The sequence below is a fragment of the Rutilus rutilus genome (assembly GCF_951802725.1).
Source record: "Rutilus rutilus genome assembly, chromosome: 7".
NCBI lineage: Eukaryota > Metazoa > Chordata > Actinopteri > Cypriniformes > Leuciscidae > Rutilus > Rutilus rutilus.
In genome coordinates, this window is record NC_140221.1 from 4,087,280 (window position 1) to 4,114,133 (window position 26,854).

Below are 26,854 nucleotides of genomic sequence, written 5' to 3' on the forward strand. Positions count from 1 at the left end.
ATTAAAACACCAGGTGTAAACGGGAATGTGTCTCCCACGTCTACTTGTGATCCGATCCACCAAAACGCATCTTAATACCAGGAGTAAACCGGATGAAAGGTGAAAACAATATCCATGTGTACCGTCACATTCTGTCTGGATTTCACTGCTTCTTCACATACAAACCAGGATACGATGAATTACCTGAGAACTGAGAGCAACATAGAGACTGTATGGATCATTCTCCATACAGGAGGAGGACCTCCTAACACGGTCTTTCCTGCAGATAATGGACCCTCCTCGCTGGAAAACTGGGATCTGGAACACGAGACAGGGGAAGTGCAGAAGCAACAGATAGAAAGGTAGGATTTAGTTGTTAGATAAAGACCGAAACACAAAGTATAGTTGCAGGAATCAATTATAGAAAACGATCCCTGAAGTAAGTCTATAGGAAAACTGTTTGGAATATAAAAATCCATTTGACCTGTCGTGGAAAAATGTCTAAAAATAAACTGAACCAGTGTGTATTTAGTATCATTCAGATACTACTATAGTTATAAGTTAGTAAAAATAAAATAAAAATTTGTCGTCATTTTATGCAGTAAAAAAAATATAAAAAATAAATAAATAAAAATAAATAAATGTCAATATAGTGTTTATTTTATTTAAAGCAACAACAATGTTTTGTATGGTTTCAGTTAACTATAATAACCCTGATCTGAACCAACCCTGATTGAGCAATGTAAAAAAACTAAAACAAGAACACTATGTTTTGGCTCCTAATTTATGCAATCTTTACAAACAAATGAAAGAGTCAAAAACAGAAAAGGTCAGGGCTTACTGAGCTCATAGTGACAGGAATGTAGAGGCTCTGATCCCCATCATGCTTCTGGAAAGTGTGAACATCGTACCAGACCTACAAGAGCAACCCAGAGGAAGTGTTTGAGACTTTAGAGAGACTTAGTGTGTGTTCACACTTGTTGTTCAGTTCGCTTGGTCCGGACCACAAAAACCCGAACCATTTAGTCCTGGTCCATTTAACATCAAACCTAAACACACTAACAGAGCAATCACACCAGGGTTGTTTTAATCCAACCAAACATGCCAAGTGTGAACACACCCTTAGAGAAAAAAAAAAAAAATGCATTCAGGGTTGTTGAGAAATACATTACCTCGCCTTTCCCGGGCAGAAAGGCAGTAACACCACTAGCGCCCTCATCGGTAACGGGGTGCACCAGTAAATCCTTCCCTATGGAAAGAAATAAACCTGTGTTAGCCTTCTCTGCCACAACAGTTATTTGGGATAATCATAATTCATGTTTAAAAACTCACCAATCAAGTACTCATCCTCAATTGAGAAAGTGGCTACATCATCAGGATACTCTACCCATAACGGTCTATGAAAAAGATTGAGTCAATCAATGATATGATCCCTTAAATAACATTGTTTGCAAATTGCAGTTTGCAACCTAACACTACATTTGGTGTTTTCAGTGTTGACTAATCTAAACGCCTCTGATTGGCCATTGCATTCATAAGCTCAACAGAAATGTGTGATAAAAGCACAACTCTGTAAAAAAAATAAAATAATAATAATAATGTGTCAAAAGAAACCTGATGCAAAACAAGAGCAGATCAACATTTTACATTCATTTTCGTATTTCACTTTAAAGGAATAGTTCACAATGGGAGCAAATAGTGCCTGAGTTTTTGGAGCAGAAAAAAAGCGCATCCATTCATCATAAAAGTAATCCATGCAGCTCCAGTGGTTAAATAAATGCCTTCTGAAGCAGTTTTGTAAGAAAAATATAAATTTTTAAAACTTGATAAACTATCATTACTGGCTGCCGGCAACAGCCGTACACGCGCTACCGAGAGAGTCGAGTTCCGGCGGAAGGGTGACCTCTGACCCTGACGTATGCGGAAGCTTAGGTGACGTGAGATTTGACAAACGCAGATGCACAGAGGATAGAGCAAAACAAAACACCAGTTACGAATGAGAAGTCTAAATAAGTTCTAAAGCAAAATGTCCTAGGATTTCGATCCAATAGAAGAGGAGCTACGTCATACGTCAAGTCATACTCGACTGTACGGATCAAAGCATGTACGGCCGTTGCCGGAAACTAGTGATTTTAGTTCAAGTTTTAAATGTTGATATATTTCTCACTTCACTTCAGAAGGCCTTCATTAACCCCCTGGAGCCATATGGATTACTTTTATGATGGATGTGCTTTTATTAACACCCATTGTGTTCGGCTGAAAGAAAGTCATATACACCTAGGATGGTTTGAGGGTGAGTAAATTATTGGATGATTTAAATTTTTGGGAGAACAATTCCTTTAACCCAGGGGTTCTCAAACTTCTTTGGTCACGGCCCCCTTTAAAAAAATTATTTATTTTTTTAATCTGCCGCATTCACAATGGCAGCTTGTGATACGATCCACTGAAGAGGTGCTTTTCTATGGTGAGGAACTTCTATGTTAGGCTTGTGCAGATGGTGACAAGTCAATGATCTGAAGAACGATTCAATGGAATTGGTGTTCAGTGCCGCTTTATAAAGACAGAGAGCCAACTGCTATTCACACAACGGCTGTTTTCTGGGGATTTTCTGCTGATCTCCAGCAACCCACACTTTGAGAACCACTGCTTTAAAAGCAAGAGCTGTAATATGTTTAGTTTAATTGTGCAGGGTATTTTTGCCACCTTCTCTGGAATTTGGTGGGCATGTTCACCCTTGAGTGTCACTGTGCCGACTCACCTCATAACAGGCTGTCCGGTGTGGTGAGCGTTGTAGAAAAGCTGGTACCAGTAGGGCAGGAGAGCGTATCGCTGGCGTACCGCCTCCCGGATGAGGCCGGTGTTCTCTGGGCCGAACAGCCAGGGTTCCCTGCGGGGAGTGTCTATGTGAGCATGTGCACGGAAAAACGGCTGGTAAGCTCCTGCCTGATACCATCGCACCAAAAGCTCAGTGCTGGGATTTTTAAAGAAACCGCCAACGTCGGCTGTGGAACAGAAAGACAAAAGGTACAGCATGTGAGACAAAAAGAAAAAAGCTTTTTCCACTTACTTTACTTTAATGATTTGCAATGATTTCCTGCCGGTAACCTTGAAGTGCTGCTTTATAAATGTAATGCAAATGTACACTACCGGTCAAAAGTTTTGAAGTAAAAATGTTTTAATGTCTTTGAAAGAGTCTCCTCTGCTCACTAAGGCTGCATTTATTTAATCAAAAATACAGTAAAAACTGAAATATTGTGAAATATTATCAAAACAGCTGTTTTCTATTTGAATATATTTTAAAATGTAATTTATTCCTGTGATGTAAAGCTGAATTTTTCATATTTTTGTGGAAACAGAGATACACTATCATTCAATAGTTTGGGCTAAGAAAAAGTTAAATTATATATAAACAAATATAAAAATAAATAAATAAATTAATACTTTTAATCTCAAATAAATGCACTTCAAAAACCATTCTATTCATTAAAGAAACCTAAAAAAATAAATAAAAAAAACATGCTAAAATCCTGGCGGCAATAATTAAGATATCAGATTTAAGGATCATAGTTTCAAAAATGTTTATACTTGTATTCTTTTCTAATTTAATACCAATGTATTTGCATTTGTACTGCAAAACAATGAGTACATTTTTTTAAATTAAAGAAATTTTATGCTGAGCAAAACCTTTTGAATGCAAAGTATTTAACTCTTTCTCTGCCGTTTCTTTTTATATTTGCCTGCCGGTACCAGCAGTTTTGATCATTTTCACGGCCCCCAGAATATTTTGTTGTATGAACATCTGAACACGCATTATATCAAAAGATATATTGAGCAAAAAGCTGAGAAAAATCATGTTTTTGTCAAAGACTTTGACAAAAAAAACACGATGATGATCAAAACACATGTATTAGATTGAGTCCATTAACACCCCCAAAGATTCTTAGTCCTGTACCTCTACCAGGGCTCGACATTTCTCTCGGTAAGGTAAGGCCGTTTTTATTTATATGCTTTTTATTTATAGCTAACATGTGCATAAGCAGCGGTTCAACTGCTCGTTTCTGCTTGTTCACTTGTTTTGGATCCAAAGACTCTGTCCTCTTTCAGATGACGTATAATGCCTGGTTCAGATTACACGATTTTAGCCCGATTTTGGCACGATCCGTTTGACGTAGGGTGTCGTGGGGATTCGTAAAGGACAACGGGCGTCGGGACGCAAGATTCGATTGTTTCATCTCGTATAGTGTGTCATAGTGGGCGACAACCTACGTCGCGTCTGCGATGCTTCACGACATCATGACAGAAAGACTAGCATGTTTCATTTTTTAACGGTCCTCCACGACGACGGCGCGCGAGTGAGTGAGTGAGGGAGAGTGAGTGAGAGTGTGTGTGTGAGAGAGAAAGTGAGTGCGTGTGTGAGTGCGTGTAGGCTATGTGAGTGAGCGTGCATATGTGCGAGTGAATGAGTGTGTGAGACGGCTCGCGATGACTGGTCGGAAAACAACGTGTAGTCTGACATGTTTCTTGTCCACGACATGACAAGATTTTTAGGAGTCAAAATCGTGTAATCTGACACAGTGACTATCGTAACAGACAAAAAAAATCGTGCAATCTGAACCAGGCATAACAGTGAAAACGTGGATTCTGTCAATGGCAGAGAAGCGTTGTCATAAATGACAGAAAGTTCTGTCAATGGCGGGGAAAGAGTTCATTAACGAGAGATATTAACAAGTTGACTTTTGGCGGCTGTTATCTAAAATATGCGTGCAGTTTTAATTACCCATTGCAAGCACTGTACGTCACTTCTCATTTGCATCAGTGTAGACAGAAGGTCACTAGAGTAACTGCTCACCTCCACAGAAAGAGATGCCCACTAAGCCCAGACTCAAGCACATAGGGATGGAGATCTTCAGATGACCCCATTCAGCTGCGTTATCTCCTGTCCACACCGCACCTGAGCCACACACAGGGGAAGAGGAAGTCATCACCAAACACTTTGTTACGAACACGTGAGGATCGCGTCCGAAGTGAAGACGTCTCTCACCGTAACGCTGAGATCCTGCAAAAAATGCTCGGGTCAGAACGAAAGGTCTCTCCACTCCTCCTGAGCGCTGAATCAGGCCGTCTGCAGTCGCCTTTTGCTGGGAATACAGATGTATTGTTGAGAGAAAGAAAGAACCACTTTTCAACACAACAACTACTGTCTTTCTTTTTTGGCTCTTCATTTTCCTTCACTCCATCACACATGCCTTTCGGGTGCGTTCACGTCCTCCTAGAACTGTTAATTACAACTTGTAAACTGGGAATTTTCTGAGAGCTCCGACTTGTACCATCTGACCGCTGCAGATTCATATCGAGTTGAATGTCACGGGTTGTCATCTTACGCCATGGCGTCTTTTAATACAGGGAATGTCTCCTTTTAACGTTTTATTCATATGATTTCTTAGGAGACCAATTATTAAGTGTTGGATTTAACTCCACCTTTGTCGAGTCCGAGTAAAGTCTGATTCCAAAAGGGGCCGAGACCAACTAAATATTTCTTTATGTCATTAAGTTAATATCTTACACTTGTTTTAACCTTGTTTTTTGATTTCATGTTTCGCTAATAGTATCTTGCTGAGCAAACCACCCTGTAACAGAAGTTATGGTTGACTTGACTTCTGAGTGAAACAGCTTTTTGCATGTGAAAAACTACATGGAGGGCCTTCTCTTCAAGAAACATAAGGTCAGAGCAACCGGTTACACTGATAGCAGGGCAAGATGTCACGTGACAAAATATCCAACCTCAGCAAGTTTGCAAAAAATATTCTCATGCACTTCTAACATGAGGCTGGTAGTGAAAATTTCAAAACGCAAGAATAAAACACCATCTTACGCCTGTTCTACACATCTTTGCAGATTTTTTGGCTTTTTCGAATCAAACAGTATTTCATAATAATGATATTCTCATCAAACCAGTACCTTAATCTGTACCCTTTTTTTTCTTCTTTTTTTCCTAGGTGGGTGAATCTTTAATCAAAATTTTAGAGAATCTAATGAAAATCACCAATGAGCAAAAAGTGAATAAAATTGTATTTTAATTCCGGGTTTAAATGGGGTCTGGACAGGTTTATGTGAAACTCACCCAGGCAATAATGTTGTAAATGTTTGTTTTTTTTGTGGAAAAGGCCCCGATATACTTCAAAATAGAGGACCGAACAGTGACAAAATCAGTCCAAAACGAAGTTTTGTTTCAGGAGTTCAAGACAACTTGCCAAAGCGAACTTTCTGCAAAAGAACCATTGGACTTAGTGGCGATGATGTAATAGGTAGGTGTGGCTCTGAGACTCCGCCTTCTTTGATATTTAAATCTTCATTGGTCAATTTCTTCTGTTCAGTCAGTAGAGGTCAGACGCTAGTTAAAACGAACACAATGGAAAGTTGCTTTATAGAAGAAACTGAAGTTGTCATTTTAATTGAAAGCGATACCGACATGTTTACATGTTTAATGCTGTAAAGCTGCTAGACTTTAAGCAAATCTAATGTGCAATATAAATAAATGCTACGTGACGTGACTGGAGAGCTGATGCAAACATCCACATCACTATGATCAGATGCTTTCTTAACTGTGGTTTTCTCACCGCTGTTATTTTTGCTGTGTGCTTATTTTGTTATTGAGAAGAAAGCGCGCACAGCACATATTAACATATCCATCTAATTAATGCAGTGTGGGAGGCGTCAGGATGTTTGCTAACAGTGTACCGCCGCAAAAGTATTCCTAACTTTTTACCCGAAGCGAAGAATAAAATAGAACTTTACAGTGAGTATATCAGGGCCTTTATGTGCCTATAGAAAAATGGAGGAAAAAATAAAAAAACACTGGTCTCTCACCACATAGAGGCCATAAAGGTTATGAACATCTCTGTGCTCCCAGACACCATGAAGAGCATCTTTGTGCATGGTCACCTCAGGCCCATTAAACACCGACGGCTCGTTCATGTCATTCCAGATGTACTGGTTCTCCATGGATCCCTGGACAAAGGCAATTGGGATTTAACAAACTTACAATACTAAAATTACCTTAAGTTATCAATCTCAACATTTTAAAGTCCCCCTGTAGACAATTTAATACCTTTAAACTCATCTCTGATCAGCAAAATTACATATTTAAAGTTTTTTTTTCCTTGAAAAAAAAATCCTTCATGCCTTAAAATAGCTTGAATGTAACTCTACATTCTTGCCTCATTTAGTATACGCAGTTCTATGAATATGCAAATGAACCCCGCCTCCACTCACACCAACTCAGAGATCCACTCGTTGACCTGATTGGTTACAAGGTAGTTTGTGACGTCAGAATCACCAGCGAACAGTGTTTTAAAATGTCTTTGGTTCACTGCAGTTTTAAGGAGAAAATACTCAGCGATGGTGTCGACTTATGAATTTACACATGGTTTGTCTTAAAGCATATTAAAAACACCACATAGACATATAAACAACAGTAAAAACCTGATTTTCACACCACAGGGGGACTTTAATAGTAAGAGAATCTAATAAACAATCAGGGATATCCGCTGTTCAGAAACCCCTTACCTCATACTGGTCATAGGCAAACATGCTGGCCCACCAGGCTCTCATCTCAGGGTTCGTGAAGTCAGGATAGCCAGAATTCCCTTCAGAAGAGAGAAAAAAAAAAGAAGGTGTTTCAGCACTCTGAAGAGCTTGATTTTAACAGACAGCTGGACAAGTAGCTACACACCTGGCCAGCACCAGCCTTCATAGTCTCCTCCATCTTTGTTCTTGACATAAAAGCTTTTCGAGCGAATCTCATTGTGAATCTTGTAGCCACTGTCCACCCTAATGTGAGGATCTACGATGGCCACCAGCTGAGGAGACAAAATGGCACATGACTTTTGTTAAAGCAAGGGCAACAACGGCAGTTTGAGCTGGGTAATAATATATGTATATATACTAAGGATGCACGATGTATCGTTTTAGCATCGATATCACGATGTGTCCATCTGTACGTGAATACAGTTAGATCTACCTGCAAAACAAAACACTACTCATTTAATTTGTACCTTTGTTCTATTTTATTTATCTATGCTTGTAATTTGTTTATTAATTTTCAATGCAGATGCACTGCAAAATCACCCCAATCAATCTAGAATGATTCATGTGCAGCCCTAATATATACACACAATGATTTTGCTGCTGATATAATTAAAAATAAGCAACATTAAATAACAGGATGATTTTCCTAAATATCTGAATGATTTTAGTACACTTTGGAAAATGTAATGATCAAATAAAGTGCTTTTGCATTACTTGCATTTTTTTCCCATGTCTTGCAACTTTTCAAATAAAAATAAATAAAAATTAATAATTTTGTAGGGAGAGTCTTTTATCTTTATATGTGGTTGCTGATTGGATTGTGAAAACACTGCAGATATTTAGGACTTTAATAAAATACTATATTGAGATATATATAATCAAATATATATCAAAAGGCAAATAAAGTTTATATGTGCTGGGCAACGATTAATCGCATCCAAAATAAAAGTTTATAATATATAATATAAATTATGTAAATATATTTACAGTATATACATGCAAATATTTCTTAAAAATATACATGCATATGTGTGTGTGTATATATACATGCATATGTGTGTGTGTATGTGTGTATGTGTGTATGTATGTATAATCAAATATATATCAAAAGGCAAATAAAGTTTATATGTGCTGGGCAACGATTAATCGCATCCAAAATAAAAGTTTATAATATATAATATAAATTATGTAAATATATTTACAGTATATACATGCAAATATTTCTTAAAAATATACATGCATATGTGTGTGTGTATATATACATGCATGTGTGTGTGTATGCGTGCGTGCGTGCATATATATATATATATATATTAATTATGTAAACAAACTTTTATTTTGGATGCGATTAATCACAATTAATCATTGCCCAGCACAAACAAACAAACAAACAAACAAACAAACAAACAAACAAATAAATAAATAAATAAATAAATAGATAAATAAATAAATAAATAATAATATAATATAAACATTTTCATTGGTAAGCTGAAGAGACTTCTTTCAAAAAAAAAAAAAAAAAAATAGATTTATTCCAAACTCTTGACCGGTTTTTATTTTATCTATATTACGCAGGGCTTAATTTGTCACACCTTGCGTTTTTTGTCCATCAAGCCCTGCAGCATGTCTTTAGGTTGGGGGAACTTGCTGGGGTCCCAGGTGAAGTAGCGCTTTCCATCTGCATGCTCAATGTCCAGCCAAATGAAGTCATACGGGATGTCGTGCTCATCAAAGCCCTGATCAACAGCCTTTACATCCTCCTGATCATTATAGTTCCAGCGGCACTGATGGTACGCCAGCGTTGAGAGAGGAGGAAATGACTGAGTCCCTAAGGAAGAGAATGTTACGTTTAGGAGGAATGAAATGCATTCAAAATGCCTTAAAAACAAAGAATAAAGGACATGATACGACTCATAATGCATTCAAAATCTGCATATGATTTTTACATTCCTGGATATGTTAAAATCCTGTGAAATTTAATCTAAAACCATATTGTATTTGATTAATAACTAATCATTAATAAGTAATTGAGCAAACATTTTATTACTACATTTACCCCTTTTTTGGGTGTTAATTTGCACAGATTTGTTTTTAAACTTTAAATTATACATTACAGCACAATCCAAGACATACATACATGAATACATTTATCAATATTCATGAAAAATTCTGTTTGAATATGTAATTTTAGTGAACTGAATTTTCATTTTGGAGAATCCCTATTTTTTATTCTCCTAAATGAATAAGAAAAAGCATGAATGAGATTTGAGAGCAAAAGAATATGCGCAAAACTATGCAGAAATCTCTTCAAAATTTCATAGTTATGAAAAATATTAGGGCGCATTAAACAACGACAAAAATAGCATGAAATATCATGTTATTTTCATGTTTAGCGCTGACTCAGTATGAAGTGAAATGTTCCTTTCACCGTGTGTTTTTGTACCTGTAAGTGAGGCGTACTGAGTGAAGACATCGGTAGGTTTTGGTCCCAACATGATAAAGACATCGATGATACCACTCTCAGATATCCAGCGTACATCCGTCTGAGGAGCTTCACTAGAAACTTGTACGAAGTCCAGCATTTTTCCAAACAGTGTCTGAAAAATGGACACACATTTAAGGGAACCGTGCTAAAACATTTCAACTACGAAATTCACTGACACAGAAAATCTGCTTTTAACACCAAACTAATGATAAAAACAGAAAATCCTGTAACGCTCTCCGATATATTGTGTTTCCCTAATTTGAACATTATGGTTCTTTATTTGCTATTGCTTTTGGTTGACATGGTTCAGTTTGTCACACTCACCTTTCCTGCAGTATTTGAGCTGATGTCCACCCATGTCTCTGCTGCATTGAGCCAGAAGATGCCCATGGTGCGCTCAGTGCTGTGAGATATGAGGACGGGAACTGCCCCGTAAAGGGCCATTGGGTTGTGTAGCTCATACTGAAAAACATCCAAGTTGTACAGCCGATACGGGTCTGACCCACTAAGAAAAGAAAAACAACACAACAATGGGCCAATGAAACACTATTGTCACTGGTTTAGTGCTGAAATGAATGTTGTCACATAATGTTTTAAAATGGTTCTTCATTTAACAATGTTCAATATTCAGGCTAGTTTGTCTTGTTCCTTAAATGAAGTATAAGTATGGCTGGTTTGATGTGGCCCATTTCTTGAAGGATGTTAGCTTGAGTTTAGTTTGAGCAAAGTCAGGTTTAAGAAGATGGATTGGTTATTAGCGGTGTTAATCACTGTGGTATCTTACACTACAACGCTAACCGACTCCAGAGCAGGTTTTATTCTGGGTAAGCCAAAACTGGACCAATTAGCTGACATAAGTCACTTACCTTGTATCTCTCTTGCTCCAAAATAAATTAGTTCACAATAAAAGCAAGCATAGATTATCCAGATTTTGCTGCTTATTTATTATATAGTTTTATGTGAATTATATACATTATATACATTATATCAGTAATGCTTTACAAATCTAGTTTGACAATATTACACCTTTAAATTAATATATTTAGAACTTTTAAAGTCCCCCTGTGGTGAAAATCTAGGTTTTAAATGTTGTTTATTTGTCTATGTGGTGTTTTTAATATGCTTTAAGACAAACCTAAAGACAAAATATGTCATTTTGGCGATCAAATTTGAGTTTTAAGGGATAAAATGATTGACTGCAGGGGGACTTAAAATCTTTTAAAATTGCTTTTAAACTATTTGAGAATCTATATAAATTAATAAATTCAGTTGATTCACTTGCATTAATATAGTCAGATATTTTATTTCAGCTGCTTTCTCAAACTTTCATGGCATCAGCAGTGTCTGCTGTCCTGCCTTGGAAATTAGTTATATAAATTAATAAATTCAGTTGATTCACTTGCATTGAAAAAAAAATCCATTGCAATTTAAAAATCCATGCACTGCATCCAAAATCAAATAATTCCCTAGTATATAATATTCGAAAAACACAGTAGATGAAAAGTCCTAGGATGACCTACTACTTCTGGTGAGATTCTAAAGTGCGCATTCGATAGACACTTTACCATCCCATGATGCCATAAGAGAGGATTTATGAATATACACAAATGACGCTGGTAGGTCACGTGACAGTAACAACATGGCGGATGTAGTACTCCCGAATTTCATTCATACTACCCATATTTACACTATATAGCACATACTGTTTTAACGGTCGCAAAGTGAACTCAAATTCAAATGTATTCACACAGACAGTACACAATTTTGGACACAGTGATGACATTTTTCATGCCGATACCATTATTTTCAGCAGAGAAGGGAATTGTGCCGACTCTCTCATGAGAAGTGATTTAAACGATCAGGCTGGATTTGTTTGGTTTTAAACCAACTCTGAATCTCAAAGTTTGTTCAACTAGACTTGTATTGTTCACATCAGGTTTCTACACAAGCTTAACCAGCATAACTTCATTTATCAGTCAGCCTGAACAGCTAGATTTGGCTGGTGAACAGCATGTCTGTACGCAAAACCAGGAATAATCACCCTGGACCAGCAACAAAATTCAATTCAAATGTTTGAATCCACATTAAAAGCCCTCCTTTGCTGGTTGAGCTGCTTTGTGTGTCCTGCATATCATAACTCACTCTGTGTTTTTCAGCTTGAGCGTGTCGGCGTGTTCGGGAATGCCATAGACGTGTTCCACACCAGGCAGAGAGAAATCTAAACTAATAGATGATGGACCTGAATTCAAATGGAGATATTAAAAAACAAAGTTTAAACAAACAAACTTGACTGAGTTTATCTCACCGATATTCTACTGATCATGTTATAGAATAAAATGGGAAAGATTTCAGTGTACCATTGGGCTTTGAATCACTATGAGATTTAAATGTTTCCTCCCACATGCCCGGTTTATCCTCTTCTTCTTTGATCTGTCCATCCTAAATGAATAAAAGAAATAAAGAAAAAAAACAAGTTAAAATTAAAACAGCTAGGTTTATATTTTAACACTAATATAAGGAGTTTCTTTAAGGATGAGTTCACTCCAGAATAAAAATTTCCTGATAATTTACTCTCCCCCATGTCATCCAAGATGTTCATGTCTTTCTTTCTTCAGTCGAAAAGAAAATAAGGTTTTTGAGGAAAACATTCCAGGATTTTTCTCCATATAGTGACTTCAATGGGGTCCAATGGGTCAAAGGTCCAAATGTGAGTTTCAGTGCAGCTTCAAAGTCTCGACACGATCCCAGCCGAGGAATAAGAGTCTCATCTAGCCAAACCATCGCTCATTTTATTTAAAAAATAAATCAAAATAATATATATATATACATACATTTTAATCACAAATTATCATCTTGCACTAGCTCTGCGATGGCCCACACATTACGTAATCATGTTGAAAGGTCACGCGTGATGTAGGCGGAAGTACAGACCTAGTGTTTACAAAGCGAACGTGCAAAGACTAATCAAACGTTATTTACAAAAAAACAAAAAACATGTAAAACAATGATGTTGGAGGAGAAAATAAGATGGAGCTTTTCACCCTATCCAACCTTTAACCAGAACACGCGTGATCTTTTCAACGTGATTACGTAATGTGTGTGTAATGTGCATCACAGCTAGTGCAAGACGAGCATTTGCGATAAATGAAGCAAGAATATACATTTTTATTTTTTCTTCTAGAAAATGAGCGATGGTTTGTCTAGATGAGACCCTTATTCCTCGGCTGGGATCGTGTCGAGACTTTGAAGCTGCACTGAAACTCACATTTGGACCTTCAACCCGTTGGACCCCATTGAAGTCACTATATGGAGAAATCCTGGAATGTTTTCCTCAAAAACCTTATTTTCTTTTCGACTGAAGAAAGACAAGAACAAGTAAATTAAGTAAATTATCAGGAAATTTTTATTCTGGAGTGAACAAATCCTTTAATGCAGGTCTCAACACTAAAAAATGAACACACTTTACATTATCTCTAGCTATGTTTCCATCCACACGTTTTTATCCGAATTAAGTGATATCGAATGAAAAATGCCTCATGAATATCGACTCAAATGAAATACGTTCTGTCTCATCGGATTTTATCTTGATCGATATACGGCTTATGCGATAAACGCTGATGGAAACGTTATTGCAAATAAATCCATTTTGACTAGCAAAACTTTGTTCGCAAATGTTTGCTTGAATGTTGTGCGATTCAGTGTGAAAATGAATGGAAACACCTTAAAATGTCTCAAATCAATTCGATATACCAATCTGATCGCAAAACAGCATGTGACTTCATTACGCACAGGTTTTTATTCGCTTTAAAGCCGTTGGATGGAAACACATTTTCACCAGCTTGATTCGAATGAGTTTTTTTACCGAACTTCAGATAATTCGATTGACAAGTGGATGGAAACTTAGCTTCTGTCTAATAAATCTGCATGTTAAACAGTTCAGTTATTGAAACACACACACACCTCGTCGGATTGCTTCTCCACACTCTCCTGTCCTGTCATTTCCTCCGACTCACTTTTACTGGAAAGTAGACACAGATTCTCTTAATAGAAATACTTAGTAAAACTATACAAACGTAAATCTTGTAAAGGAGGGTGAACTTTAATAAGTTCTTGAATAAGAGATGCATCAATCCGACTCATTGATAATCAGACCAGTGCAGTACCTGTACTTGATATCACTTTGCAATTAGATTTTTTTTTTTTTAAGCACAAATATATGGTGATTCTACAACAAAACAAGCATTTGTTGATTTTTGTTTTACCATTTTTGTTTGACTGGCCATTGCTATTAAAGGGATAGTTCACCCAAAAATGGAAATGATGTCATTAATTACTCAGCCTTACATGTAAACATTCATAGAAAAGTCTTACGAGTTTGGAACGACATGAGGGCGAGTAATTAACGACAGAATATTCATTTTTGGTTGAACTAACCCTTTAAATGCATGTTAAACAGAACAAGTGTCAACCTGACTTTTCAAATAATAATCTGCTTCAACCTGAAAAATGTAATTGTGTAGGTGACAACACTATTTAATAATGGTTGTAATAAACTATCAGAGCAATGGTATGAGGAGTGAGTAGCCCCTTTCACACATCACCGGTACCTTTACCGTTAAGAGATCATGTGTGAACAGGACCAAATTGGTTTTGGCAAGTTACTAGTATGAGAAGTTAATTTCTGATTTAGCTGTATTTTGGTGCTGATGTGTGAATAAAATCTTGATAGTAAAAAGCCAGAAACACTTATGTGAACAGCATGTGTGTGTATTTACCGGTGAAGTCATTATGGTAATTTTACGGTAATTTACTGGGATTACTGTGTGAAAGAGGCTAGTGAAACAGAGGGTTGGCTGATTTGCACAATGTAAACAGAAACTGCCTAATTAAAGATTATATTTTGCCAGTATATAGTGCGTCTTTAAATCTTAATAAAGAAAAATGTGTAACTATTTTCTTCACAAAACATTTTTTTCATCCATTATAACAAAGGAGGAAATGTTTTTGTTGAGATGCATGTAGTGGGGTTTAAGTGAGAAACAAATAACATGATAAAAAGCATGTTATATATATAAGATTTGAGATTAACTGTCAGAAGCAAATAAAAATTGACTTTGGTAAATAAATAAAACATTTAAAATGCAAAAGACATGTTAAATTTAAACTTTTTTTGGTTTAACCAAATACATTTCCATGGTCAGTAAATGTTTAAGGAAAATGTTCATGATCCACCAACAACTGACAGGTGTGACTAACAGTACATTTTGAACCCAGCAGTTTATGCTTGTAGATGAAAAGTCTACAAAATGAATGGCCATTATATCAAAATCAATGTAATCATTGATGACTGGTACACTAAAGATAACACTATTTTAGGTAGCACAATTACGATTTCAATCTAGAACACACATCTTTTTTAATACTAAATCAAAAGCAAATAGCATACTATTTGATTAAAGTGTACAAGCATGATTAATTTGGAGAACTACAGATATTTACACTACTGTTGATTAAAAAAAAATAAAAAATAGGGATGCGTGATATATCGGCCACCATATCGGTATCGGCCGATATATGATATATATATATATATAATGTTATTGTTATCGGCCCGATAAGAAAACTTGGCCGATATATTAAAGCCGATAAACAATGGATTATTTCCTTCAGCTGAAACACTTCAGATGCGCACTGTTCACCATGATGGTTCTGAATTGCTTCAAAAAGGAAAATTCAGTTCAGTGCAGCACATGTCTGTCATATAAGCTATATAAAAATATAATGAGAACATTATAATTGTGTGGTTGGGACATGGCTTTTAATGGTGAGATTTTTGTTTTTGTAATCAGGCTCTCAAATTATATCGGTAATCGGCTTTCAAATATAAAGAATTATCGGTTATCAGTATCGGCCAAAATTTTCATATCGGTGCATTCCTTAAAAAAAAAAAAAACATTGATAAATGTTAATCAAACAATATGTTTAATGAAGTAAAATAAACTATGAAGTAAATCTACGATTTTTTACAGTCAAGAACTGGACAAATGGATGTTACCTAGAGAAAATGCTCTTGAGCGAGTCCCACATGCTACCAACTGTGCTACTTATTTTATGAGAGATACTGCTGAGCGTGACAGAAGAGAGGAAAGTTGAGAAAAAGAGGGGAAGGAAAATAGAATGTGATGAGAATTTCAGTAAAAACATTTACAAACGTATTTCTGAATGAAATATCTGACACATTTAAATGATCATTTTTTATCTAAAAAGATACAAAACCCAAATTTTCAAATGAATGTGTCATTTTAACCTGATGTCAATTTTGCTGTGAAAAAAAAAAAAATTAGATAAGATCACGATCATTCAACACCACAGTACAATACCAACCCAAATAGTGACCGTATGGACTGCACCAGTATGGTAAAAAGAAATTCCATAATGAGTTTTGTTAATGACGTATAAATCTTTCAAGACAAACCTGCCATGGATCCAAGGTTGTTGGAATATATTTTTGCAGCCATTTTCAAAATGTTCCCGTGCATTTATATACTGTATTCTTTATAATTATACATCAATGACGGCTTCTATTTAGCAATTTCACACCTTATTGTCATTGCCGTTTAATTCACATCAGTGGTTGCTGATCACAGAATTTGATTTGGCTCAATACTTTATTGAACTCTTTTTGCAAATTCCCATGAAGAAAATGAAAGGGAAAACCAGAGGTAAGGTCACTGAAAAAGAGGACGATCATTGTTGTGCTCTATTGGGCTTAGATAACTGCAGTCCTGCTTCAACAAGAGTTAGTGTGTAGCGAGAGAAAGACAGAAATGAAACGAGAAGCAACAGCAAGAATCAAAGCAGAGCGTGTGGAGAAGCTGTCAGAGATCTTAACCCTCAGATCTTAAAAACAGTGAAACAGCGAACAAAGAAAAAGCTATAGAAATATTATTTTCATTGCATGCCAGCAGCAGGAAACCCCTTACAAGGATAGTTCACCCCAAAAACATTTACTCAACCTCATGTCGTTCCAGGCCCGAAGGATTTCTTTCTTTCGCAGAACACGATGTTTCAACAGTTTTTGTCCATACAAAGTCAGTCAGACACTTTTATTGTGTGGACAAAACACACAAAAAAACAAGATATTTTTCAAAATAAAGAGAATTTATAAAAAAATATATGATTTCTTAGTTAAGAAATAAGCCAGTAGAGTCTGTATGGATATGAGGATGAGTAAATGACAGAATTTTCCCTTTCTATCAAGAAAATCCTTGTAACTAAAGGCTGGAATACACTCCATGACTTTTAAAATATGACCATCATACACTTAGAAAAAAACTGGGCATCACACTAAACCACTCAGGATCACACACTACCAGAGTCATTCTGAACACAGAAACACACACCTCGTTGTTAGGAGATGCAGGACAAATAAAAACAAAGTGTTCTAAAATCAGCTCAAAATATCAAACATGTTTAAAGTGCCCTTATTATGCTATTTTAAAGGCTCCTAATTGTCTCCTACAATAGGTTTATATGCGTCAAAGGTCAAAAAACACTTTCATTTTCTCATAATATACATTACAGCATCACTACTTTTCTCTCAGTGTCTGAAACGGTTCGATTAAGGATTCGGTCTCTAAACCCCGCCTTTCCGAGAGCCTGCTGTGCTCTGATTGGTCAGAATGCCAAGTCTCTATTGTGATTGGTCGACTGCTTACAGCGCGTGTCAGAAACTGAATGTCCATTTCCATATCTAAATATTCACCTCCAGATCTTCCTCAACACTTGATACACAGCGATACGAACAGTAACGACGGCATCAGTTTTATCGTATAAATTCCGGTTCGAGTCTTAGCGCAGTTCTTGACATTGCGAACCAAACTCTTCCAATCTCTGCTACAACTACAGTGTTTGAGGGTCAAAGTAGACGTTTGCAGGCAACCAATGAAGAGCATAGACTGGCATTATGCAAATTTGTTACAAACTTACGTTCATGCAGGAAGTAAGACTAGAATTACTGACGACTCGTTTTAGGCGGTTCAGAATCACTTCTTTCTTTTAGGAGACAATAACTCCATTTATCTGCACTTTGATCTGTGCAGACCTTTTACTTTCACAAACAGTGATATTACAGACTACATGAAAGATAATATCTGAAAAAAATATAATAGGGGCACTTCAATATCCTCTGACTGAATGGAATCATAGTTTGAAGCTAAAAGAGCTTCCACTCCCATCATACACTGTGATTCGTCCAGACTGCAGACTGAGGCAAATCTTAGCATTTGTATTCCAGCCTTAAGTGGTAATTAAGGAAATTGTTGCAATCAGGCCCTGGTGCACCTCAGGAAAATAATGCTTTTAATTTTACAATAAGTATTAATGGATGATAAATTAAGCTCATTATTCTCCACATATTCTCAATAATAAAAATAAAAAAACATCATTACTGTAAACCTGTCTGGACAATATGGTTTGTTTTAAAAATCCTAATTGTCATGAAAATTATGTCACAATGTAAAAAAAAAAAAAAAATCTTAATTTTCTTTGTGTAAATAAAATCTTAGTTTGTCCCTGATTTTGGGGTGACCAAAATATGAGCAATACATTTATTGACATTTATCACTTATGGAGTGATTATTAAGTTTTTCTGAGATTGCCCTTATACTAATTTGTCATATTTATATTTAATTCATGTAAAAACTGTGTTACTGCTGTGCCGTATTGTTCTGTCACGGTTAAATGCCCGTTGACACCAAGGAAGACAACTATAACTATAAAGCATGAGTGCCAATGGGACCAGTGTTAAATCCACTCGGGAAAGTTTTAAATCTTGATAATTTAAACATTCAGGTGATTTTAATTCAGGTGATTGTAATTCAGGTGATTTAGGTGAAACAATATCATGCGTTGGTGTGGATGCTAATATAGTTATCATTACAGTTATATTTCTTGGTGTGAACGGGCCTTGAGGTGAAAACTGTGCACCTATGAGAGTAAGGACTTATCAATACAAAGGGAAGAAAGAAAGAGAAAAATTATATAATTAATCAGAAATACAGCCCAAAGAAAGCAGTGTGAAATATTTTTAGTATGAAGTATTATTGGTCAATATCTGTAATAAACTTCCTGAGTGAGACGCCCTTTCTGTCCGATTTGTGTGTCTGTACTCACGTGTCCTTGCGTGCTCGTAGGTGCTCGAAGGCCAGCAGGCCCCGGGAGTTCAGTGACACGAGCACTTGAGGACCCTCAACGATGTCCAGGCGAAACGGCTGAGCGCTTACGATGAGCCGCCGCTCTTTCCCACCCAGACACAACACCAGACTATTCTCATCCTGAGACACCACTGACAGCCTGAACACAGACACAAGACATCCAGCTGTTACTCAGGACTAGAACAACACCGCTCAGTGATGAGAATTCAAATAATGGGGGAAAACTGACCCAAATTATAATATGCTAAATGGATCCTTTTCTAGTCAGATAACAAACACACTAGGAAACACAAGAAGCTTTTAGTGGCCGAGAACAACCGTTTTCTATCTGAATATAGTTTAAAACATGAAATAATCCTTCTAATATGCTGATTTGCTGTTCAAGAAACATTTCTTATTAAAAACAGTTGTGCTGCTTCATATTTTTGTGTGAACAGAGATACACAGCAAAAGTTTGGGGTCATTTTTTAAAATATAAATTAATATTTCTATTAGGGATGTCCCGATCCGATCACGTGATCGGAAATCGGGCCCGATCACGTGGTTTCAGACTCGATAGGAATAGGACTTTACCTCCCGATCAGGACTCGGATATATATGTATATATATTCTCATTATTTTTTAACACATCTATAGTTATGCAGTGGCACAGAGTTATTACGCCGGTTTCACACTGCACGCGTTAGCAGAGCGTAAGCAGCGCAGGAGCAGTGCGTATGGTGAGCAGGAGCAGGACACGCCCGTTTTGCTTTCACACTGGCAGTGTTTGTCACGCGCGGCTGAACCGCGGCTTGTGTACAGACAGAGTACTCTATAATGGATAAGTTGGCATTGCTTTATTTCGTTTTCAAATACATTTAAGAGAAAAGACTTGTCAAGAAGCTTATTTTATTAATAAATTAATTTATATAACTTTTGGTTCATCTTTGTTTTTATTGTTCTGGCAACAAGTTTGTTTTTGGACATTTGTTTTCTTTTTAAATTGCTGTTGGTCACTTGATTGACTGTTTGAAACACAATAGATATCAATGCACTTTTTGGATAAAACTGCGTTGTATTTTGGCCATGATCAATGCATCACTTTAATTCAGCGTAAGTGGCGCAGCAAAAATAGACTCTGCGTCGAAACGATCGCGGCACTGCTGCTTCTGCTCTGCTATACGCACTGCCGTGCCACCTCTGCGTGCGGTGTGAATGCTCTATCTGTTAAAGGAGAACTCCGGTCAATTTTAACATTGAGCTCATTTTTTTGTACATTTGGAGTGCTGTCAATACAGAGAACAACGACAAAAATCGGTGTTGCCTACACCGAGTTATTCTATTTTTAAAATTTGCACCCTATTGACTTCAATGGGGCAAGTAGTAAGCCTGCTTTTTAGCCTCTTAACATCCTTTAAGTGTCATTACAAGTGCACAGAAAATGTGAGTGATTCCTTCCGAGTGAACACGGGTGGATCTGACTGCAGTAGATGTTAGAGATATTAATAAAAATGAAGTTAATTCAGCCAGCGCTCATACCTTTGTTTACATCCTGTTTTCGGTGGAAGGCCATAGTAGTCGATTGTCGAGTTCACGCGCGTGATCATAGGTACTAAACCTATGCGCGTGAACTCGACAATCGATTACTATGGCCTTCCACCGAAAACAGGATGTAAACAAAGGTATGAGCGCTGGCTGAATTAACTTCATTTTTATTAATATCTCTAACATCTACTGCAGTCAGATCCACTCGTGTTCACTCGGAAGGAATCATTTTTAAAAATGTTACCGACACCAAACTTTTAAATGGTACTATACTATTATTTATTTTTATTTATAATTTATATTTTGGTGTATAGGCCTATTATTATTATTACTATTAAATCGCTTGCATATAATTTAAAAAGCATGTAGCTCACTGCCACAATACAACAGTTAATATTATACAAGATGTTTTACATTGAAATGTAAAAAAATAAAATAAAAATCTAAAACCTTTCTAGTAAAATCTTACTAAACAAGCCCTTAAGGGCAGCATTATAATCAGGCTTTCAAAATGTATGTAAAAATTTGTGTCGAGGTAAACTACTTAAACACCCCGATGTCCTCTGAGCGCCCTCATTGAGAAACACTAATGTACACACAGTAAAAGCCGCTCTGATGGCGTGAGTAGATTCGACTTACGGTTCAGTAAGGGGATCAGAGATGAGCACATCTGGCACCTCGTAACGGGGCTTAAGTGGTTTGAGTTCATTAATCTTCACCCGAGTCATGTTCCCCTGCAGTCTGTACAGCTCAAGCAACAAGCGAACCTACAAACAAACACAACAGTCTCAATTCTCTCACACTTAGTATGGAGCACAACACAGGGCTGGGCCATATGGCCAAAAATATTATCACAATATTTTTTTCCATTGTTGGGGAAGGAAAAGCTTTCCACATATTTTTAAGACCTTGAGAATGAATGTAAACAAGTAAATTAGTTTGTTCACAATTAAACTTCACAGAGTAGCTTTTAATTTAGGGGAATCCTTAAAAAGATTAAATCGGATCGGATCGTGATGTGCCTAAAATTTCCCACCCTAAATTCTACATCTTACAAACGGCATTACATTTTCCGGATCTTTTCTTCCACATTGTAACGTCTATCTGTGAAATGGCTTCTCCAGCGGGAAAAACATGTAGGGCAGGATTTTGTCCATCATAAAATTATTGGAGCATTGTCATTTTCCATTTCTGCGATGTCATGTGAGTGACAGGCTGTTGGAGTGATTATTGTCCCGCCCTCGTACGTCACTCCAAGGGACAGGACACTTCGATGTCTTTGATTAAAGATTTCAAGGGCACGCGTATTTAAAAGAAAGAAAGAAATGATATGCATGACTAAATAATTTACAACACACTGCAATATTCTATCAAAAAATAAGTATGGTCAATTGAGACTTTAAAGGGTAACTCTCGCCAAAATGCAACTATCGTTCGCCTCGGATACACAGAGTTGGTTTGTGTACACAGAGTTTACTAAAAGAAAGATTTTGAACAACCCACAGTAGCTGTGTCCGCCCGCATTTTGACAGTCAAAAATAGTCGATCTCTGAATGCGAATGAACTGACTCTGAATTTTAGTATTGCTTCTTATATGAGGATCCTTTTTCAAATACAAGGTCAATATTGATTTTCACTAACGACAAAACAAATTATCCGTGAATTTATATGGAACTAAGCTTTAGGAGCTTTCCATCTTTACTCTCCACCCTGTTACTTTGCATTCGGAGATCGACTATTTTTGACTATCAAAATGCCGGCGGACACAGAGACAGTGAGTTTCTTTTTAGTAAACTCTGTGTTCACAAACAATGTTCTCAATGCTGGAGTTCATGTGTAGAGCCTCTGGTGATACTTCCAGCACAGTTTCATGTTTGGTCAAGCCTTATTAGTGTTTTAAAATAGCGATTTTTGATGCTATGATGGTCGTGCCCTAAGCACTCCCATTCAAAAGGCAATTTGACTGAAAATGAAAATACGGTCAAACTTAAAAGTGGCGTTTCCATCCTGATTATGCTTTTAAACGAAAGTTCGCCTCTGGTAGATTAACAAAAAGACCCTAGGTTGCATTTTGGCAAGAGAGAGTTACCCTTTATCCCAAACAACCAACTTTGAGATGAAGTTCTCGGTTAACAACTCTGCTTTGGTATATTTCGTGACCTTGTTGTTGTCATTGATGAGCTGCAGGGTGATTCTGGAGTCGCTCAGCTCCAGCGTGTCCAGCAGAGCTCTGTACGGAGACTGGCCAGGCTTCAGCTCCCTCTGACGCCTACAAACATACACACAGAGAAAACATCAGACATGTGACATCTCCGCCTCATTTTGAATGTGGACACAATGTGGATATGGGAAACATTGTATCTGATGAAAAGGCTTTGGCAGTAATGTTTTCGTACAAGAATCAATTAGAGATGTCACTGTTTCCTCAGGGGACTGACTCCGCATCGACTGCTGTATATTATGCTCTTTCATGGGAGTCATGCGCCAAGCAACTACCACTGAAAATAAAGCTGCAGGCAGCAATTAACGGGGTTCAAGCGCTTTAAGGCCTTTAAGCACATGCGTATTAGGTTATATTTAGCAAGCCTGTAACCATCTAGATCAGAGATGGAAAAGATAATTTACAGCCAATAATACCAAGGAAATGTATGATTTTTAAAGCTTTTTAACAATTATAGCACCACCTATGTTCTGATCTTCATAAAAGTTTGCATGCTTCTTTAGAATCATGTCACATGTGCTCACCTAATTTTGTGAAGTTCTAGGTAATTAAAATTTCTATGCAAAACAAAAAAAGCCATTTCCAGCCATAGATAACTTCATTGCCTGACGGCTGCCGTGTTTTTCGAGATAGGCGAATATTGTATTTTTTATAGCGCCACCAAGAGGCCAGTCGCAGCGTCCTTTTCCATGTGACCACAGAGTAATAGCTGTTTAAAGGGATACTCCACTTTAAAATGAAAATGCTGTCATCATATACTCACCCTCATGTTGTTTCAAACCTGTATTAATTTCTTTCTTCTGCTGAACAGAAAGGAAGATATTTAGAAGAATATCAGTAACCAGACAGTTTCTGGTCTCATTGACTTCCATAGTAGGAAAAAAATATACTATGGAAGTCAATGAGACCAGATACTGTCTGGTTACTGATATTCTTCTAAATATCTTCCTTTCTGTTCAGCAGAAGAAAGAAATTCATACAGGTTTGAAACAACATGAGGGTGAGTATATGATGACAGCATTTTCATTTTAAAGTGGAGTATCCCTTTAAGTAAAAGTAGCCCCGCCCACTTCAAACATTTTGGTGTCGAACATGAATGGAAATTGACACCTTTTCCTATGACTATTGACATTCAGACTCCAGAGAATCTTTCTGCACTGGTTTGATTGTAATCGTGTTTTCAAAATAAATAAAATGTTAGAGAGCAGATCAAATCAGACACATGCGTTTTGTTCGTCCTGCGACAAACGGTTTGGACTTATGAGCGATTATACTTTTGATCGCTGTAGCACCACCTCCAGGCCGATTCGGGCAAGCCTTGGTAACGTTGTAGACGGTGAGGGTACTACCATCCTTCAAAGTTTCAAGTCTCTACGACTCACAAAAAGGTAAGTGCAAGTTTTGATCCCACAATTCTGACTTTTTTCTAAACAATTGCGAGTTTACATCTCTGATATAAAGTCGAAATTTCAAGTTATAAAGTCGGAATTGTGAGATATAAACTCGCAATTCTGAGGAAAAAAGTTTTTTTTTCCTTAGAATTGGACTTTAAAACACGCAATTGCGAGTTTATATCTCACAATTCTGAGAAAAGATGTCAGAATTGCGAAATATAAACTCGCAATTGCGCGTTTTAAAGTCAGAATTGCGAGATATAAACTCACAATTGCGAGAAAAAAAATCAGAATTGCAAGAATTTTTTTTTTATATATCTTGCAATCCTGACTTTATAACACGCAATTGCAACTTTATATCACGTAATAAAAAAATAAATAAAAAAAGTCAGAATTACGAGATGTAAACTCGCAATTGTGAGACAAAAAGTCACAATTATCTTTTAAAATGTTTTATTCTGTGGCGGAAACAAGCTTCCATACTTTTGAACCCCTAATGAATAAAGGATAGCTTACACCAGATATTATGGAACTCCTTTGTATCAAAATTCATAATTGTGTGGAAGCAACGATGTTCAGTTTCATTAATATGTCTTCCTACAGGGGGCGCATGCTGGCTCAGTGAGTGAAATCTTCTATTGTGTGACGTTGTTTTTCTAATAAAATTGAGATATGCAAACTAAAAAGGTCGACTATCCACGTGTATTAATTTCAAAGATTGGTAACAAATATAACAGCAAATGAAAAGGTCCTAGGCGATTCACAGCCACAGACAAACCACTGTGATTGGTCCATCCTGAGCAGCGCTTAGAAAAGTAACACGCGTCACATGAGAACACCGCACAAATCTTTTCAGAAATCCTCTGTTTCATGCTAATTCATCCCGCATATTCAGCTTATATTCAGTGGACTCATCATACTCACTTGCAGAAGGAGCTCTGGTCGCATGTTTTAAAGTTGCTGCGATCCACAGCCTGAGCGCTCAGACACAACAGCAGAATCAGCAACAAACTGAAAGACAATACCATGAGTTCACAAAGGATAAAAAACAGTAACCTGTGCGGACACTGTTGCTAACGCTTTTAAATATTAAAATCAGACGAACCCTTTACTGTAGATAAAACGACGATTCATCACTGTACCATGGTACCACAACAGTAACGTTAGTCTTTTGTAAGGAGAGATTTTAGACATAGTGAGGAATAACTCACAAAGACTGTAAAGCGATTTAAGTATTCAAATCACTCGAAAAGTAAAAGGAGCATTTCAAATAGCTGAGTCTTTGATTTTATTTACACATAATCCTATTACCCTGCCAGAGTAATACAATACCTGTCACAGGAAGCCGCCATCTTGCCTCCGTGTGAACTTTGCCCTCCGCGCGCGCGCGTCCGTCCAGTCAGTTTGAATGTGACGTGCACGTGGACTTTATCAGAATTATTTTGGCGGTATAGATAGATATGGCTTCATTGGCTTCAATATTTCATCCGCTATCTGAATAATATTAAAACAAAACAAAACAAACACAAAAAAACACTGAGAAACTTTATTTGATCATGGAATAGACAACGTGCAGCCCGAAATCGAACAAAGGTTATTTAGACCCACTGCGCATGCGTTGTCACGTGATACCCGTTACATTTTTCCACAGACAGTAAAATAAGTCTTTTTTCTACGCTGCTCAGGGTAGTGAGTCAGTAGTTTGTGTTTACTGAATAATTAAATTTTATTAGATGGTTGAAGACGTCAATTTCCATTTGTATATCACTAATATTTGTTTTGTTCTAATAGTACATTATACCTTTGTATGTTTGCAGTACAGCAAGGATACGGTGTCGTGAAATCAGGACTCCCTCACAAACGAAATCTGTAGCCTATATCATTTCATAATAATAGTGCATAATAAAATAAAAACAGCACATAATGAAATAATAACAGTAGTAGTAGAAATAATAATATAAACGAATACCATTAAAAATTAGGACATTTAACACTTAAACAATTTGAAATATATTTAAAAATATTGAATTTGTTTTTGTAGGCTAACTGATTTTTTAATTGCAATCTTTAACAAACGAAAGATATATAAAAAAAAAAACAGACAAACTTTCAGACAGTAAACAAGTTATAGTTCAATAGTTAACAAGAAAAATAATATAAAGAAGCCGATTTATCTATTGAAAATGATTTGCCAATAGAAAGAGGGGGGGGGGGGGGGGAGGAGAGGAAGCAGGGGCACAAAAAAAAAAAGAAAAGATGTTGAAACTGTATTTAAGTACAACTTCAATTCTAGTTTGAAGATGTCAAAGCTGGGTTTACTCTTATTTACATTTATGGATATAAAACTTTCCAATAAATAAAAGGAGGTTAATACAAAAAACGAATTTGTTTAGATTCTTGTCATTAATATAAAACCCCAAAAGAATGTCTTTAAGATAAGGGGAAAAAA

The 26,854-nt window shown here is 36.7% G+C and overlaps 1 protein-coding gene across 6 annotated transcripts in view; it reads right to left on the bottom strand.

Moving 5' to 3' along the window:
* The window catches only part of ganaba (glucosidase II alpha subunit a), a 29,532-nt gene extending 3,493 nt beyond the window's left edge, over nt 1-26,039 (bottom strand). Inside the window, exons 1-22 of one of the 6 annotated variants that reach the window (XM_084413714.1) lie at nt 25,738-25,884; nt 25,330-25,416; nt 22,951-23,059; nt 21,430-21,557; nt 19,226-19,405; nt 16,107-16,172; nt 14,012-14,069; nt 12,409-12,490; nt 12,194-12,290; nt 10,376-10,556; nt 10,010-10,163; nt 9,159-9,394; nt 7,712-7,838; nt 7,546-7,625; nt 6,847-6,987; nt 5,021-5,117; nt 4,829-4,930; nt 2,738-2,981; nt 1,312-1,376; nt 1,152-1,228; nt 821-895; nt 184-297 (exon numbers count right to left, since the gene is read on the bottom strand). In XM_084413714.1, the coding sequence (XP_084269840.1) occupies nt 184-297; nt 821-895; nt 1,152-1,228; nt 1,312-1,376; nt 2,738-2,981; nt 4,829-4,930; nt 5,021-5,117; nt 6,847-6,987; nt 7,546-7,625; nt 7,712-7,838; nt 9,159-9,394; nt 10,010-10,163; nt 10,376-10,556; nt 12,194-12,290; nt 12,409-12,490; nt 14,012-14,069; nt 16,107-16,172; nt 19,226-19,405; nt 21,430-21,557; nt 22,951-23,059; nt 25,330-25,416; nt 25,738-25,757 (2,520 nt within the window). In that variant the 5' untranslated portion in view covers nt 25,758-25,884. Of the gene's footprint in view, nt 1-183; nt 298-820; nt 896-1,151; nt 1,229-1,311; nt 1,377-2,737; nt 2,982-4,828; nt 4,931-5,020; nt 5,118-6,846; nt 6,988-7,545; nt 7,626-7,711; nt 7,839-9,158; nt 9,395-10,009; nt 10,164-10,375; nt 10,557-12,193; nt 12,291-12,408; nt 12,491-14,011; nt 14,070-16,106; nt 16,176-19,225; nt 19,406-21,429; nt 21,558-22,950; nt 23,060-25,329; nt 25,417-25,510; nt 25,556-25,737 lie in introns of those variants that run through there. The other 5 variants (XM_084413713.1, XM_084413710.1, XM_084413711.1 and 2 more) reach the window with 5 other exon arrangements.
* Nucleotides 26,040-26,854: the final 815 nt, after the last annotated feature.